Below are 15,694 nucleotides of genomic sequence, written 5' to 3'. Positions count from 1 at the left end.
GATCTTAGTTTAACTTACCATTTTTCAATATTTTAAATTTATTGATTTCTATTTCAGGCAGTCCTTTTTTCTCCTGATAAATGCCTTCTTGTTTTAAGTGTAGCTTACGGTTATTATAACTAAATAGTAAAGAATGTAATTTCTTAGATTATGATTTTAAAAAAAGATGGTAATGAATTAATCTTTAAAATGTTACATAATTTTTGTTGAGTTGTTGGTATAGTAAATCTAACAATAAAAAGTCAATAGACTTCTTCTCAAGGGGCGTGTTTAACATCCCTCAAATATATATATCTAAGAAAATTAAGTGCAGACACTTCACACAGCCTTGGTTCTTCTTTAGAATTCATGAGTTAATAAAATAAACAAGATAGCACATAGAAAGTTTAAAAATGCTGGTAATAATAAAGATGTAATTCGTAATATACCTACATATTTTCTATTTGCATGCTTTTTATAAAAAAAATAATGCATTCTGATGAGCCATTAGCTATTGCCAAATTGCTTTCTGATTATTTTGCCTCTGTTTACAAAAAATAAATTCTTTTAAATCAATTTGCATTGCAACATGTTGACGACTTGATAAATTGTTCAAAAGTTAGTAGATTGGATTATGATTTATGATATTTTTAAGTTATAATGCATAATACGTAGGTCGTAGATATTCAAAAATTATGTATACCCAGATACTCACCTGCACATTGTATAGTATATTACAGGGGTAGGTATAATATACTATATTATATTTATAAATTATCATTTAACAGGTATTGACTTACCATTAGAAATTGTATACATAAGTGTGTGTGCAGTATATTATAAACAGAACTAACATCACCCGTTAACATTATGTCTCAAACTAAATTTTAAATTGTTTCATTTATATGAATTCCAATACCTAAAAGATATTTAACATAAATCCATGATTAATTCACATTCTTTTTCATACTTTTCACAACATATTTGTTGAAATATATTTTTTTAAATCTAATGATAGAAACATTTAATGTTGTTAATAATTTGTAAAAATAATACAAGTTGAAAAAGCTTTTAACCTGAGAAATACTTTATTTTATTAAATCAATAACTGTGGTAAAAAAAAATACAAATAGATAAGTAGGTAAAACAATTAGAAGTGTAGTAAAAATGAATATTTATGCAAAACACTTACAATAATTAAATAATACATTTTTCCATAATTGTCTTAATAATAATATCAAATGGCACATATTCTATTTTATAAAAATTGTCATAATTTTCAAAAACAAATAGTTGTTTAACAACATTTTGATCAATTGATGTACAAAAGTGTATAATAATACTTAGTGTTTACCTTTTATTTATGTAGATGATGGCGCTTATTACTGATTTGCATATTTATTTATGGTCGATGATTTTCCTTTACCCATATAAGGCATTATGGGTCTATTTTGAGCCATACCAGACATTGATGGTGGTCCATTTTGACTCATAAAAGGCCTTATTGGTGATCCTTTGTAATCCATATAAGGCATTAGGGGTCTATTTTGAGCCATACCAGACATTGATGGTGGTCCATTTTGACTCATACCAGACCTTAATGGTGATCCATTGTAACCCATTATGGGTCTATTTTGAGCCATACCAGACATTGATGGTGGTCCAAAAGGCCTTATTGGTAATCCTTTGTAATCCATATAAGGCATTAGGGGTCTATTTTGAGCCATACCAGACCTTATTGGTGATTCATTGTAACCCATTATGGGTCTATTTTGAGCCATACCAGACATTGATGGTGGTCCAAAAGGCCTTATTGGTAATCCTTTGTAATCCATATAAGGCATTAGGGGTCTATTTTGAGCCATACCAGACATTGATGGTGGTCCATTTTGACTCATACCAGACCTTATCGGTGATCCATTGTAACCCATTATGGGTCTATTTTGAGCCATACCAGACATTGATGGTGGTCCATTTTGACTCATAAAAGGCCTTATTGGTAATCTTTTGTAATCCATATAAGGCATTAGGGGTCTATTTTGAGCCATACCAGACCTTATTGGTGATCCATTGTAACCCATTATGGGTCTATTTTGAGCCATACCAGACATTGATGGTGGTCCATTTTGACTCATACCAGGCTTTGTTATTACTTTACCAATACCCATAGAAGGCATCAATGGCAATGGCTCGTTTTCATCTATATCAGCTAGGTAGTCTTGAACTGATAGTCCATTTGTAGCTAAACAATTATTCGTTGTTTGTTGGCAATCTTCACTTATTAAAGCCATTAATGGTAGTGATCTGTGTCGACCTATATCAGGCAAATATATTTAAAAATATTATTAAATATCTTATTAATTAAGTAATAAGTATTGAGTTATCAGTTATTATGAGTCAAATAAATTAGGAAGTAAATAATAATATACCTCTTATGATGTATGCTGTAGGATCTACCATAGGTATATGATATAAGTCCTTCTCAAATATAATATCAGCCTGACAATCTTCAATATTCCAATTTGGATCTCGTACATCTATAGTTACAAATAAAATAATTTTATAATTTTTTATAATAATTCAATAATAATGTGTTTTGAAAAACATTTAGGTAGTTAATATTTAATGAATAACATACAAATAATAAATTAAAGAAATAAGAGGATAATAAAACTTATATTTATAAAATAACTAAAAAATGCATGGAATATAAATTCTTTGGACATTTTTTTTTAAAATAACAGTTCCATTGTACATCTATCGAAATTATTACATGAAAACGGTTTAAATACATAGATTAACTGTTTCGCGAAACAATAGATAATCATCCTAATAATTAAACTCAAAACATAGATTTAATTAAAGTTTCCACAAATCACAATACCATTTAAGTTTTTTCTAAAACAATTTAACAGATTTATTTTCAATTATTATCGTTGAAGTTCTCATCACATATTTTTAAAATTCATCATATTCAAATATCTAATATTAAGTAAGTTATTTAAAATAAATACATACATATTGAACAATAAATAGATAAATAAGTATCTATACTTATAATAATAAGTATAAACTAAAAATGGTTGAATTAAAACACCTAAGTATTGGAAAGTTTCCATTTTAAATTATTTTGTTGGAAATAAAAATTGTTGAATAGATTTTTAAATTACTTTGGTAATTAAAATTTTTAAAAAAACATAATATACTAACCAAAAGTAGTTAATAACTAATAAGTTAAATGTATATTATTATAGATCATTTACCCATCTAACAAACTATCGTGGTAATATAAAAATAAATAATTAAAATATTGATCAACTATTAATAATATAATATTTGTTATAGCATTATTAAGACATTATATGTTATTTGTAGTTTAATGATATTACTGCACATAGATACTAAAGGCTTGATAGTTGTCTTAACACGTCTGTAATCTTTCAGTCTGCAAATAATTATATCTGTGATAGGTACTTTAGGAACATCAGATCCCAGTTTATTATCTATAGATATAATGTTTTTCCCCGGTATTACAATTAAGCCAAGTAAACGTTTTTGTCTGTTTGACTCATCAAGAGCAGGAGATCCAAGTATGTTGTGTTCCAAAAATGTTTGACTATTGGCTAAAACCAAATTAAAATTATGATCAAAAGCTGAAAAATAAGTACAAAGCCATATTATATAGATGTAAAGAAAATTATCAAATATTTAACTATTTTAATTGTATTTAAACAAAATACCTTTAAGTATACCGACAAATATTGTTGAATCTTTTAAGACAACATATATTTTACAGTCGATGATCTTCATCATTTTACTCCTAGTTCTCCTTAACAACTAAAACAAATATAAATTATTTAATAACGACAAGATTTCCAATATTGAAAATTCAAAAGTAATGAAACAGCATTGCCATACGCCAAACATTAAAAAGGTTTTGTCATTCACCAGTTTTTAAGCACCTAAAAATTTCCATATATTTAAAAATTCTAAACCAACTGATATTACAATAAATTCTAAAATTTAATACTGGTAAACAACTGTGCTATATTTGTTCATAACTATACCATCTCACATAATTATTATTAAATTGTGTTATTTTATAATCACTTCAAGAGAGTCATTTTTGAGATATAAGGGTGTGCAACTGCATCTTACATATGAAGTGCTTTTTACATCTTACAGATTTGTTGTTGAAAACAATACACATTTTTTTAAACATAAATAATAATACTTTGGTGGTTTTAAATTTTAATCATACTAAATGTTAAACTTGATTATTTTTTTTAACTTCTATTCTTGTAGTAGCTATAGATATATTTATTAGACTATTTAAACATTTATTTGATGTATTTTAATATAAACTATCTAATCTTCTGAATTTAAAGTTTTCTAATTATTTTTTATTAAAAAATATATTTATGATACTTTTGCATTATTCTTGTTTAACTAGTCCAATTATTATTATATTGTAATATTTAATAATTATTTTTTAATTTGAAAGTGCCTAGTTATTTTATATTTAATACTTACTAGCGGCTTTGATAATATTGTTACATTTTCTATATTTCACAAAAAAATTCTAAAATGACACTCCCAAATCAATTAAATCAATTTCTACTAAATTAATGACTAATTTGTTTAATATTATTTATATTAAATAATTTAAGTAACCACTATTCTCAAAAAGGTTATAAATGTATTAAATATGTTACAATGTGCAATTTTATTAGAATTGAATCGTTTAGGTATGATATCTATAATCTAATGGATTACTTATAATATAAATATATAAATATATTGTCTATAAACTATAATAATACAAATATGTAATTTTAATACATTAAAATTGAGTGGTGGTACCTACTAATATAATATCATTTAATTAAGGCTTGGAAGTTGATCCATTTTGCATTTTTTTTTTTTTTTTTGAAACTTTTTAGACGATGCTCTCCTGACAACAAATCTGTTTCATTAGTATATGAATCTGAATAACTAAATTTTATTTTGAATTTTTTGGTGTTTTTTACTTTTTAAGTCTTTTTTAACTTGTTAAAGTCATTTTCCCACACTTTTAGCCATATTTAATGATTTGACACTAGTTCACTTCTTATGGTTTCTTATCGACCATTATGCCGATAACTTAAAATTTGGAAGTTACGACAAACAAATATTTAAATTTTTTATTTCCTTATTTTATGGACATTTTTGTCATTTTTATGTCATATCTTGAGTAATCCGGAGCTTTGATGAATGTATAAAGAATTTTATAGAAAAATAGAGTAAAATATTTAAAAAAATGTATTTTATTGATTTAAAACTAATATTTGTACTTTCTTTAGATCATTGTTTATTGTTTTTTAGGTCATCAACTTCCGAGCCCTACATATAATAATAATACCAGTTATTATGCCACTAATATAAGATAGGTAGTTAATTCGTTAATTTCTTATAAATTATAATTAAAAAGATGATAAATATAGTAAATAAATTAGGTACTACACATAGCTTTTTATAATTATCGAAACCAAGTGTATAATATGTACTTACCATTATTATGTTTGTCGCAAAAATTATGCCGTACAATAAACCGCTGAGTAAAGCCGTTTAAATGTTCACAATTCATTAAAATGATAGAATAATTTAATTTATTTTATTTTTTTGTCTATTGTAAGTTTAGGTAAGTTAGAGAAACACTCTCAACTGAATTGACTACACTTAGTGAGCAAATGTAGCTCAGTAGAAAATAACAAAATAGCAGCGCGTATAATAGGTACACAACTTGTTTAGTCATGGAAGGCATGATATAGTTCATTATAGGTTATCTACAAATGACCCATTTAGAGGAATTATCTCTCGATCATAGTGTACGTTATATTTTACAAGTATTAGTGGTAGCACTGTAATGAATTAATATTATATTATTAATCCAAAAATCTATAATTCTATATTTATTTAAGAATTAAAGATATGCTATATAGTATATTATATAAAACAATATACAAATATAATAATTGTAAATGCAAATATGCAATATAAATCAGTAAAAATGTGTGTTCAATTGCCAATAAGTTTGTTGTAGGTACTGCAATCCATGCATATTGAAACTTTGTGTAAACCCTTCTACTATAGGTCTATAGCATCGGCTTCCATAGCTGTTGAAGCTTTTTTCCAATTTAAAAAACATAAATGACTGGATGGATCTTCTTTTTTAACCAAAGCACATTGACAAATACAGCAATAGCTATTCCTATTTCCTAATACCATTAAATAATACTTTTTTCGCCTGCAACCCAATTATAGCGGTCTATGAAATTATAAGATCATATTTTGTAACTTCAAGTTGTTTTTTTTAGTCAATTTTAATAAATCATCTAGATAAATGCTCATAGATAACTATAATTTTATCTAGATGAAGATAAATATAACTGACTTGAACTTTATCTAGATATTTCCTAACACAGTAACACTAGTAATAAGACAGTAGGTTTTTATAATAGAAACAAACACTACAATTTACTACTGGCCACTGGGTAATAAATTTAATACAATTATCCAATCGGAAAAATTATTAACACAACAGTGTTTAAGAAATCTTAGTTTTAAGAATGTTTTTGTTTAAAACTTTGGGCTTGATACGAATATACATTTAATAAATGTATGAAGGTTAGGTTGTCTGAAAACTATTTAATATTTCCAAATATATACAAATTATTTAATACAGCTTTAACAATAGGTATCTATTATTAACTCGGATAAGTGTGAGAGAAGTTTTTCTGCTACGTGAAAACTTAAAACCTGACTGAGGACATCAACGCTGCAGGATAGGTTTAGAGTAGTAAAGCCAGTATAGGAATCTATTATGAAAAGATTTATAAAAAAATCGTTAAATGGAAAAATTGTATATGTATAGCATTGCTGCATTATTTATAAATTTTTCGTTATCATGTCATACATATATTTTATATATATATATATATATATATATACATAAATATACGACTTGACAACAGACAAGTGGATACGGCTATATAACTCGTATAATATGTTACCTATGTATTGATTACCTAACCGAAAAACTGTAATGTTTTAATAGTTTAATAACATTTATTAAACTAGAAAAATATTTATATTAAAAGGCGGCAATTTGTTTAGCGGCACAACGGTTAAATCCGACACTGTTCTCATTACATTATTACAATCGTCTCACTATTATAGCTGTTGTGGTCCGGAACAGCAGTGCATGCCTACTACCTACTGACGCTACTGTACAATTACAATAGATCAATGTTTTTTTTAAGACAATCGTCATACTCAGATAATTCATTACAAAATTGAATAAATCGTTATTAACCATTACCTCGAATAATCCGCTCGGAGCCAAGGCAGTTATAATATAATATAATGTTATATAACTACTTTGCTTGGAGCGGAACGATCAGTCACCTGTTTTTTTGATGCGGACCACGATTGTTGTTGTATTACTATCAGCTACAACGTGGACTACAGGTAATGTTATCTCATCACTTATCACTTATCAGTTATTCATTGTCCGAACTCCGTGTGGTATTGTCGTGAATTGCTATACTTTACAGTACGAGTACCTACAGTGCACTAGTTTTTTTTATTTAGTTATCTAGTTGTTTTCACAAGTATTTGTTTGTTCATGTGATATCATTTCGATTTCTGATTACAAAGTCGATAGACGTCGGTGTAGAACAGAATCAATTAAACGTTTATACACGTGTTAATTCTTGATGAAAAATGGATAATACGTAAGTCAGAATCTAGTTTTTATAATTTCTATCACAATATATCTTATTAAATATACTTACAGCTATAAAGTTATTACTACTACTGTATCTAGTTGGTAATTTACGCTAGTACACTACACTGCATATGTTAATAAATAAACCTAATTCTGAGTCGATGTTAAGTTTTACGGTACCCAGATCAATATTTGTTTACAATAACCGACTATACACGAGTTAAATATCTATATTGTTTTATAATGACTAACTTATGATTGTATGTTAAAATCATAATATCCGCTTAATATAATATATAATTTAATTTTAAAGTTTGTGATACTATACAAAAATATCTTTGTCAACATTTTTGTTTTATTTAAAATTATTGTGAATTTTTTGCTTATAGATTAAATAATTTAACACATGCTCAGTGTAGGTGTATGCTCGCAGTAGATACCTATAAACTTAATTTTGATAATTATTTCGGTATAAGACTACTTTACCACGCGAACATATTTTTTCAATTTTTTTTTTTTTGAAAATGGGTGTTTTAACGAGTTAAGAGCGATGGAACTGAAATAAATTGGTTGAAATCATTAGTTTTTAAGTTATGACGACTTATAATTATTACTGTATATCGTATGCATCTTAAATACCTCAGTAATTACTTAATTTGGAGATTTTTTGCAATTATTTTTAATGTTTTGAATTATAAAAGTAGTACCCTAAAATGTTTTTTAATCCAATGCCTACTGGAGTTGGTATTACATAGTAAATCGATGGATATTTTCGATTTGTACGGAGCAATGTGCCAAAACACGTGCAGTCACATTTTTTGGATTTGAGAAAATCAACGGATTAACAAAAAATGAAAATTTGATTGTGATAATTCATAAAAAACATAGCTTTATTAGTTAATGAAATTTTAAGTATAAGTTGCCATTTGAAAATCAAAAGTTAATAGTTTTTTTTCATTTAATATAAGTGAAAAAAATTCAAATGTTTTACAGTTGTAGAAAACCATGTGTTTAAAAATTAGAAAAAAGTCAACTGATTTTTTGAAATAATGAGTGTTGTTTGATAAAAGAATCACCCTGTACATAATTAGATTATGAAGCAAAAATATTTGTACGAAAGTATTAGGTAATTAGTACATTTATATATATATAAAAAAAAAAATCTGTTGAGTGTAATTATGTACAAAATAAAACTTTCTTTAAATTAATCTACATCTCCTGATTTGGATTTGTAGCTTGTTTTTATAGGATTTATAAAATGTCATATGGAAATATGTAATTGCACAGATATTTAGTTTTTTATGATGAGTTTCTGGACATTTTTAAGAACATTCTTGAGAACTTAAATTAAAATCAGTTTAGTAGTTTTTGGTTTTATAAATCACAAATATATAGACATCATCATTTGATTTACATAGAAAAATTGTATATATTGTTGACATATAGTAACTTGTAAAAGCAATAAAAAAAAAAATGAAAAAGTATGAATATCATTACTACACATTAAAATGTGACTTAAATTTTAAGTAATGCTATATACTTTTAAGCACATTAAATATTTATGATTAAAATTTAAAGTAGTTGATTTTTTTTTCAGGGATTGTAAGTATGAGATATGTATGGTTGATTCGACAAAAAAATTACTGGAGGTCAGTTAATAATTATAACTTTTATAATTTACAAATAAATTTTAATTTAAATTTAAAATTATTATTGTATAAAAAATTGATTTAGTTTTATTTATGATTTCAGGATGGCTTTATTAATTTATGCAAAAAATATGGTCCAGTTAAAAATATAACTATTCATAAAACAATTCATGAAAATCAAGCGTTTATTCAGTTTGAAACTAATGAGTTAGTAATTTTACATTTTATAAATGAAACATACAATTGGTGTTTTATAACATGTAACCATCTACATTCATCTGTAATTCTCAAATTTTATACTTTTTTGATCAGTGTTGAATTCAGAAAATTTATCTGGGGGGCTCACTTTTTTTTTCATTGGTGAATTGTGATACAGTCAGTTATCAGTTCCTATACTGGCAATACGGTATAAAAACATTGATATAAATAAATTATATTTTATTGAATACCATTAGGTGTGGTAATCGTAACGGGGTATTGTGCATTTGATAAATAGGTACATTTTGTGGAAAGTTGTATTTGTCAGGGGGTGTAAAAGAAATTACAGGGGGAGCATTCCCCCCTGAAGTATACCTGGATTCAACACTATTTGTGACTGCCGGTATATGGAAACCATAGTTGATTATTACTATTATGTCACATAATTACCGTCAATCATAAATAAATATGGTTTTAAATTATTACATTTTCTATGTCGCTATAACAATGTACTAAAAAAAAACCAAGCAACATAATGGAAATATTTACAGTTCATTTAAAACAAATTATTCTTATTTTTTAGCAAACTAGGAATAAAATGAAAAAATATAAGTAGCATGTTGATAAACATTAAAGTATGACTATCAAATAGCAATCAAAATGTTAAAAATAATATCATTTTTATTTATTATAATTTAACTAAGGCTTGATATGATAACCTAATACAAATATTACTATGAAAATATTAATCCAATGCCCGTTAAAGGCTTTTTTTCATTACTTACAGTATTAAAGATACTTCATATTAAACTTTTTATTAAAATAAATATTAGATCAATATTCAATAATTTCTTGGTAATATTCATAATATGGTATAATTTGACTCATTTAGCGTGGTTTTATACAAAATGAGAAACATGAAAAGTGTTTTTAATTTATACTTAATTATAGTTAAAAACCATAATTAATTACTAATTACTAATTTACTTGTACATAGAGGCAGTATATAGTTGATATAAGTGTAATATTATATAGAAACAAATATAACATAAATAATTTATACATTATTTTCTTAACCTAAATGGAGTATGCATTAATAACTATTATTTTTACAGTATAGCGTTGCAACTTTTAAATGAAAAATCAAGTTTTCCATCTTTCATAACAGTGGACCTTTCCAACCGAACACAAAAAAAGATGGATTTATTAATTGAAAAAGAAAATAATGAAGATGTTGAAGATTGTGAATCTAATAGCACTTTAAAAATAAGTGCTTATGAAGATGAAAGTAATAAAATTGAAACTGGGTTAGTTTTTAATAATTAATTAATTGTGTGTTACAAAAATAACATTAATTAGCTATTTGTGATTTACTATTAATTTATTTTTCGTTCTGTTAATGATAAAACAATTCTTTGAGCAGAGTTTCCATAATTTATGTTCTTTCTCTAACATCAATAATTAATGGATGAGTATATAAAGAATTTTAACAAATAGCAAGTCTATTCAAGCATATTTGCTGCTCCTTAAAAACTCACCATTGACATCATCAACTGTAGAAGTTGAAAATATTTGTTTAATACATGAGTCTTAAAAACTCTCTTTTAGAAGAAAATGACATTTTTTTAGAATAATAATAGACCATTTACTATAAAAGTAAATAATTATTGATCATTAATTCTTGTTAACTATTTATTACTTAAAAATTGAAAATTCTATAAATTATTTATACTGTTAAGCGTGCAATTAAAATCCACATTATATATTTCTTAAATTTATTTTCATACACTTATTTTTGATAAATAATATATAGTTTTACCTATCATTGATTAATATAATTGATTGTACTGTTTTCAGAGCTTCAGTTTATTTCGGACCTGATATTTCTGGAAAAAGCTTAATAGAGGAATGCAAACGATTTAAAACAAATCAAAAAATACCTTATAATTTGGAAAATGATGATCTTTTTGGGAGGCCTCTTAATACAGAATGGGAAGAAATAAAGAAGTATTTATAATAATATAATGAATTGAATAAAATTTTACAAAATATTACTGATTAAATTGCAGGCCTGAATTTGAAATAAATAATCTTGATTTCTATAAGCGTTTTGAAAATTGTACGGATGGTGAAATTAAAATTGGAAAGAAGTTAAGTCCAAATATGTTTACTGGTTTGGCTACAATTTTTAATAACGGTGAAAATGTACAAGATAAATTAAAGATTATTAGCAATGATATTGAGAACTCTGATCTTCTAAATATGTAAGTGATAAATTTGTTATAATTAGTTATTAGTAAGTAGTTAATATTATGTTAAATTGATAATTATTCGTTATGAAATTTAGAAATAATCTAAAGTATGGAATGTTAGTTGGAGCATTTGATAGTGCAACTAATTTGTATGGTCGTGGATATGTGACTTTGGTAGCTGGAAATAGTGTAAATGTTGCTTTGAGTGATTATGGTAGAGTAATAAATACAGTAAAACTTAGAGCACTGCCTACAAAATATACTCAGTTACCGGCCTATGCATTTAAAGTACATACCAAAGGAGACTATGTTCCACAATTAAAAGTGAGATTAAAATTATTCTTAGTTCTAATCAGAAACTTTGTAATTTCCTATTTATTTTTTGTTTTAGAAAACTTCTTATTTATTCAAAGTGCGTAGTGTTTGTCCCGAAAGGATTGTGTTGATTTTACTTGATGAAAATAAAGAAATTAAAGTGCAATTGAAAAAATGGCAACCTACTATAGAAGAATCTGGTGTTCCATATATTGATTTTAAGAGCAATAGTTCAGTAGAATTGCTCAAGTTAAAATATATGAACTCTGCATTTATTAGATCAAAAGAAAAGCACCATTTTGAATTTTTTTTTTCATGCTGGAACAATTTGGCTGCTTATTGCTATAAAAACTGTAATTATAATTTTTATATTAATTATGTATACATTTGTATACGTATTTTACCCCATGTCATATTAATTAATATAGTACACGAAAATTTTTAAATATTTTGAAAATATGTAAATATTTAATTTTATATTTTTATACACAATAAAATTACAAGTTAACTATTTTTTTATTTAGGAAAAAATGTTACCCTCATATTTTTTTAACTTTAAATGTATTTTCTTATTTTATACTATTTCTGTTTGATACAATTGTTGTTACCATATAATTATAATTATTAATATTAATTTTATATATTATATGTATCAATTAATTGCTTTTTATAAAAAAGTGAAGTAAATTTCAAAAATTATTTGATTAAATTGTGGTTTGGTAAAATTTGATTTTTTCAAAGGCTTCAATTTAATATTTTACCAATCTATCTAAAGTCTAGTAAAGACATTTATTTTTATAGTTCCAACTACCTATCATAGTTAATACTAAATTATTATCCCCGGGTCATAACTCATCTATTCACTATTCTTAAAACAAGCACAGAGGCTCTGTCTCTCAATTATTCCTTCACCAAACTATTACATGAAATTAGTGCATTATTTTTACATGATAACCAAATAAAAATAAATACATAATATATTATTAATTCAAAATAACAATTGTACAGTCAATGTATAGTTCATAATGCATATTATATTTTTTTGTACTAAATTATTAAAAACATTTTTTTTTTTAGCTCAACATTTAAATAGAGAACCAGTTTATGGTGAAATTGTAGGATTTAAATCTACTTTGACTAAAAATTATGTCAGGGGCAGAGTTCATAAATACTTAGGAGGCGACTTATATTCTGTGAAACATATGGATGATCCCTTTAAAGAAAATATCAGATCATCCGAAATGATATTATTACAGTTTGAACACAAAATTGTATGTATTTTTGGCAATAATTTGATATACTTATATTCATGTACCTTGTTAATTATTTAAACAGAAGACATACAAATTAAACTAAATTAGTTCAAAAAAAAAAAAAAATGATCTAATACAAACTTCAATAAATTGAGTTTTGGCTGTATTATAAAATTATATAAATTGATTACATAATTATAACATTTATTTACTCCATTTATATTTTTTTAATATAATTGAGAACTATTATCCCTAAGGAAAATGGCCAAAAAGAATATTTGTCTGTATCATTGGGCACTAGTAAAAAATTTGAATGCTTTTGTTTTCTCTGTTTGATAATTTAAAATATTTTAATAAGGCTAAATATATATATTTATTATATTGTAATGTATGCTACAAGAATATTTTTTTAGCAGCAATTTCAATATGTGTGATTATTTTTAAGTAATTTATGTTTGTTATAGATGCCTGTAAGCGTTTTAAAAGTAGGACTGAAAGATGCTTTACCCTATCCTGTCCAGTATGACGCTCAATGTTTAGTTAATAATGTTACTGGTGTTCGCTTTTCTGTAGTAAGTTGACATTTCAAATTAAAAAAAACTTAGAATAATTTTAACTATAGAAAAATGATTTTATTAGGTTTTTGACGAATCAAAAGCAGATGGATGGAAAAATGTAGATTTAACTATAAAATCTTTAAGAGAAAACTTCAATACTATATTATATGGTTTAGTTGAACCTATATGGCTGAAAGATGACGTAGATGGTATGTATTCAATTGTATAATAAATACTTATTTTTAACATAGTTTAGTATTAAATAATGTATTTAATAAAGATTGTAAAAGAATTAAAATTAAGTAGTAGCTAAACTCCAAATATGCCAAAATGAAATGTTCTAATCTTAACCTTTTTTGTTTAAATCAATTATATTTTTAATTGATTGATAAGCATTTTATTTTAATGTATTATTTTATGTACAAAAATTGTATTTTTTTTTATATTATACAATACTCTTCTAAGTTATCAGTGTAACTATTATTGTTCAATTATTTTTTTGAGCATTGAATATGTTAATAGAACCTTACCTATTGGCATTTAATTTATTATCATTTTACATGTAATTATCTATAATATCTGTAAAATTTAATGATAATATTTGCTGTAAAATCTAAAACAGTAGTTTAATATTAGAATATTTAATTACAAAATCATTCCAATTTATGAATATTGTTATTTTAAGTTTTAATTTATTTTTCAATTTGTAAAATATAGATGATTCTGTACACTATTTTAAATACATGGAATTATCAAGGACTGAATTAGTCGAAAAATCTGTTTTAAAAATGACGTTTGTTGTGCATTATGATGGAGTTTTTTATATGAGAGACAAATTGTTTGGAAAGTCATTTTCAGTTTTATCTGACATGATAAGAGAGTATTGTGGTTTGAATTTAAGTCCTTATTTACCACATATTAATGAAGTATGCCTTGGTCTATTTCCAGGTATTTATTACTTTAGTCTATTTACTATTTGTATAGTAATTTAATATTATACATGCATGTTTTTATAATTTTAGATGGTAAATGGTACAGAGTAATTTGTGATCAAGTAAAACCTGGTGTATTGGTAAAAGTACATTCTATTGATCTGGGAATTGTCGCACATTTGAATACTAGAAATTTAAAAAAACTTCCAGCAGAATTACTATTTGAACCAACTCATGTTGCTCTGTGTCTTTTAGGTAAATACTGAATTGTTCATGTTTAAAATTATATAAATGTCAAGTTTATTTACACAGTAACATGTTTGATGTTTTAGATTCTTCCATTCAGGTAAATGAAAAAAATATAGAATCGTTGAAAAAATATGAAAATACAGACTGTGAAGTAACTGTTGTGAAAAATTTAGGAGGTAAAAATCATTATTCAATCAACTGTCCATTCTTGGAAAATATTCTTCAATGATTTTTTATATATTAGCATTAAGAACAGTGATATTGATCTTTTAGTTTTAAGATTAATTAATGTATATGTACAACATAAACAATTTATATTTATTAATTATTATAAGCTACATTCAAAAATATTTTTTAGTTACTATTTTCATTATTTTAAATTCTAAAAATTGATAGTAATCAATTTAAAAAAGGTTTTTTTCTTTTTCTTTTTAACTAATAATTTTTAGTACAAGTTAAATACATCGGTAAACAGCTCAAAATTAGTATATAAATGTAATACAATAATTAATTTTTTTATATTATTTATTAATTTAACTTGG

The 15,694-nt window shown here is 24.9% G+C and overlaps 2 protein-coding genes across 11 annotated transcripts; one reads left to right on the top strand and one right to left on the bottom strand.

The window, feature by feature from the left end:
• Nucleotides 1–1,068: 1,068 nt before the first annotated feature.
• Nucleotides 1,069–5,914, bottom strand: LOC114121012 (basic salivary proline-rich protein 1-like). Of its 10 annotated transcripts, none has more exons than XM_050205306.1 (6): nucleotides 5,530–5,914; nucleotides 3,720–3,816; nucleotides 3,369–3,632; nucleotides 2,409–2,516; nucleotides 1,885–2,293; nucleotides 1,069–1,713 (listed from the first exon to the last, which is right to left on the bottom strand). In XM_050205306.1, exons 1-6 carry the CDS (start codon nucleotides 5,530–5,532, stop codon nucleotides 1,362–1,364), a joined length of 1,233 nt encoding a protein of 410 aa, XP_050061263.1. In that variant the 5' UTR covers nucleotides 5,533–5,914; the 3' UTR covers nucleotides 1,069–1,361. The 10 variants fall into 10 exon arrangements, with proteins under 10 accessions (XP_050061263.1, XP_050061264.1, XP_050061265.1 ...); XM_050205307.1 differs by having other exon boundaries at nucleotides 1,939–2,293; XM_050205308.1 differs by having other exon boundaries at nucleotides 1,069–1,479; nucleotides 1,714–2,293; nucleotides 5,530–5,910.
• Nucleotides 5,915–7,566: 1,652 nt separating this feature from the next.
• LOC114121010 (uncharacterized) lies at nucleotides 7,567–15,502 on the top strand. The gene is made up of 14 exons (XM_027983144.2): nucleotides 7,567–7,754; nucleotides 9,345–9,396; nucleotides 9,500–9,603; nucleotides 10,710–10,901; nucleotides 11,452–11,601; nucleotides 11,664–11,858; nucleotides 11,942–12,170; nucleotides 12,238–12,514; nucleotides 13,239–13,432; nucleotides 13,879–13,986; nucleotides 14,054–14,180; nucleotides 14,689–14,919; nucleotides 14,994–15,158; nucleotides 15,236–15,502. The coding sequence occupies exons 1-14, from the start codon at nucleotides 7,744–7,746 to the stop codon at nucleotides 15,379–15,381; spliced, it is 2,181 nt and encodes a 726-aa protein (XP_027838945.2). The 5' UTR covers nucleotides 7,567–7,743; the 3' UTR covers nucleotides 15,382–15,502.
• The last annotated feature ends 192 nt before the right edge of the window (nucleotides 15,503–15,694 follow it).

Source organism: Aphis gossypii, chromosome X, assembly GCF_020184175.1.
Source record: "Aphis gossypii isolate Hap1 chromosome X, ASM2018417v2, whole genome shotgun sequence".
Lineage (NCBI taxonomy): Eukaryota > Metazoa > Arthropoda > Insecta > Hemiptera > Aphididae > Aphis > Aphis gossypii.
This window is presented reverse-complemented; position numbering and strand designations above follow the sequence as displayed.

Bases quoted from the DNA above. Each gene is read 5' to 3' on its own strand.
- LOC114121012 (XM_027983149.2), bottom strand. The intron at 2,517-3,368 runs GTAATATCATTA...TTGTAACTATAG, and splicing joins GCCTTTAGTATCTATGTGCA to ATGTACGAGATCCAAATTGG. The intron at 2,294-2,408 runs GTATATTATTAT...TGCCTGATATAG, and splicing joins TACAGCATACATCATAAGAG to GTCGACACAGATCACTACCA.
- LOC114121010 (XM_027983144.2), top strand. The intron at 9,604-10,709 runs GTTAGTAATTTT...TTATTTTTACAG, and splicing joins ATTCAGTTTGAAACTAATGA to TATAGCGTTGCAACTTTTAA. The intron at 14,920-14,993 runs GTATTTATTACT...TTATAATTTTAG, and splicing joins ATGCCTTGGTCTATTTCCAG to ATGGTAAATGGTACAGAGTA.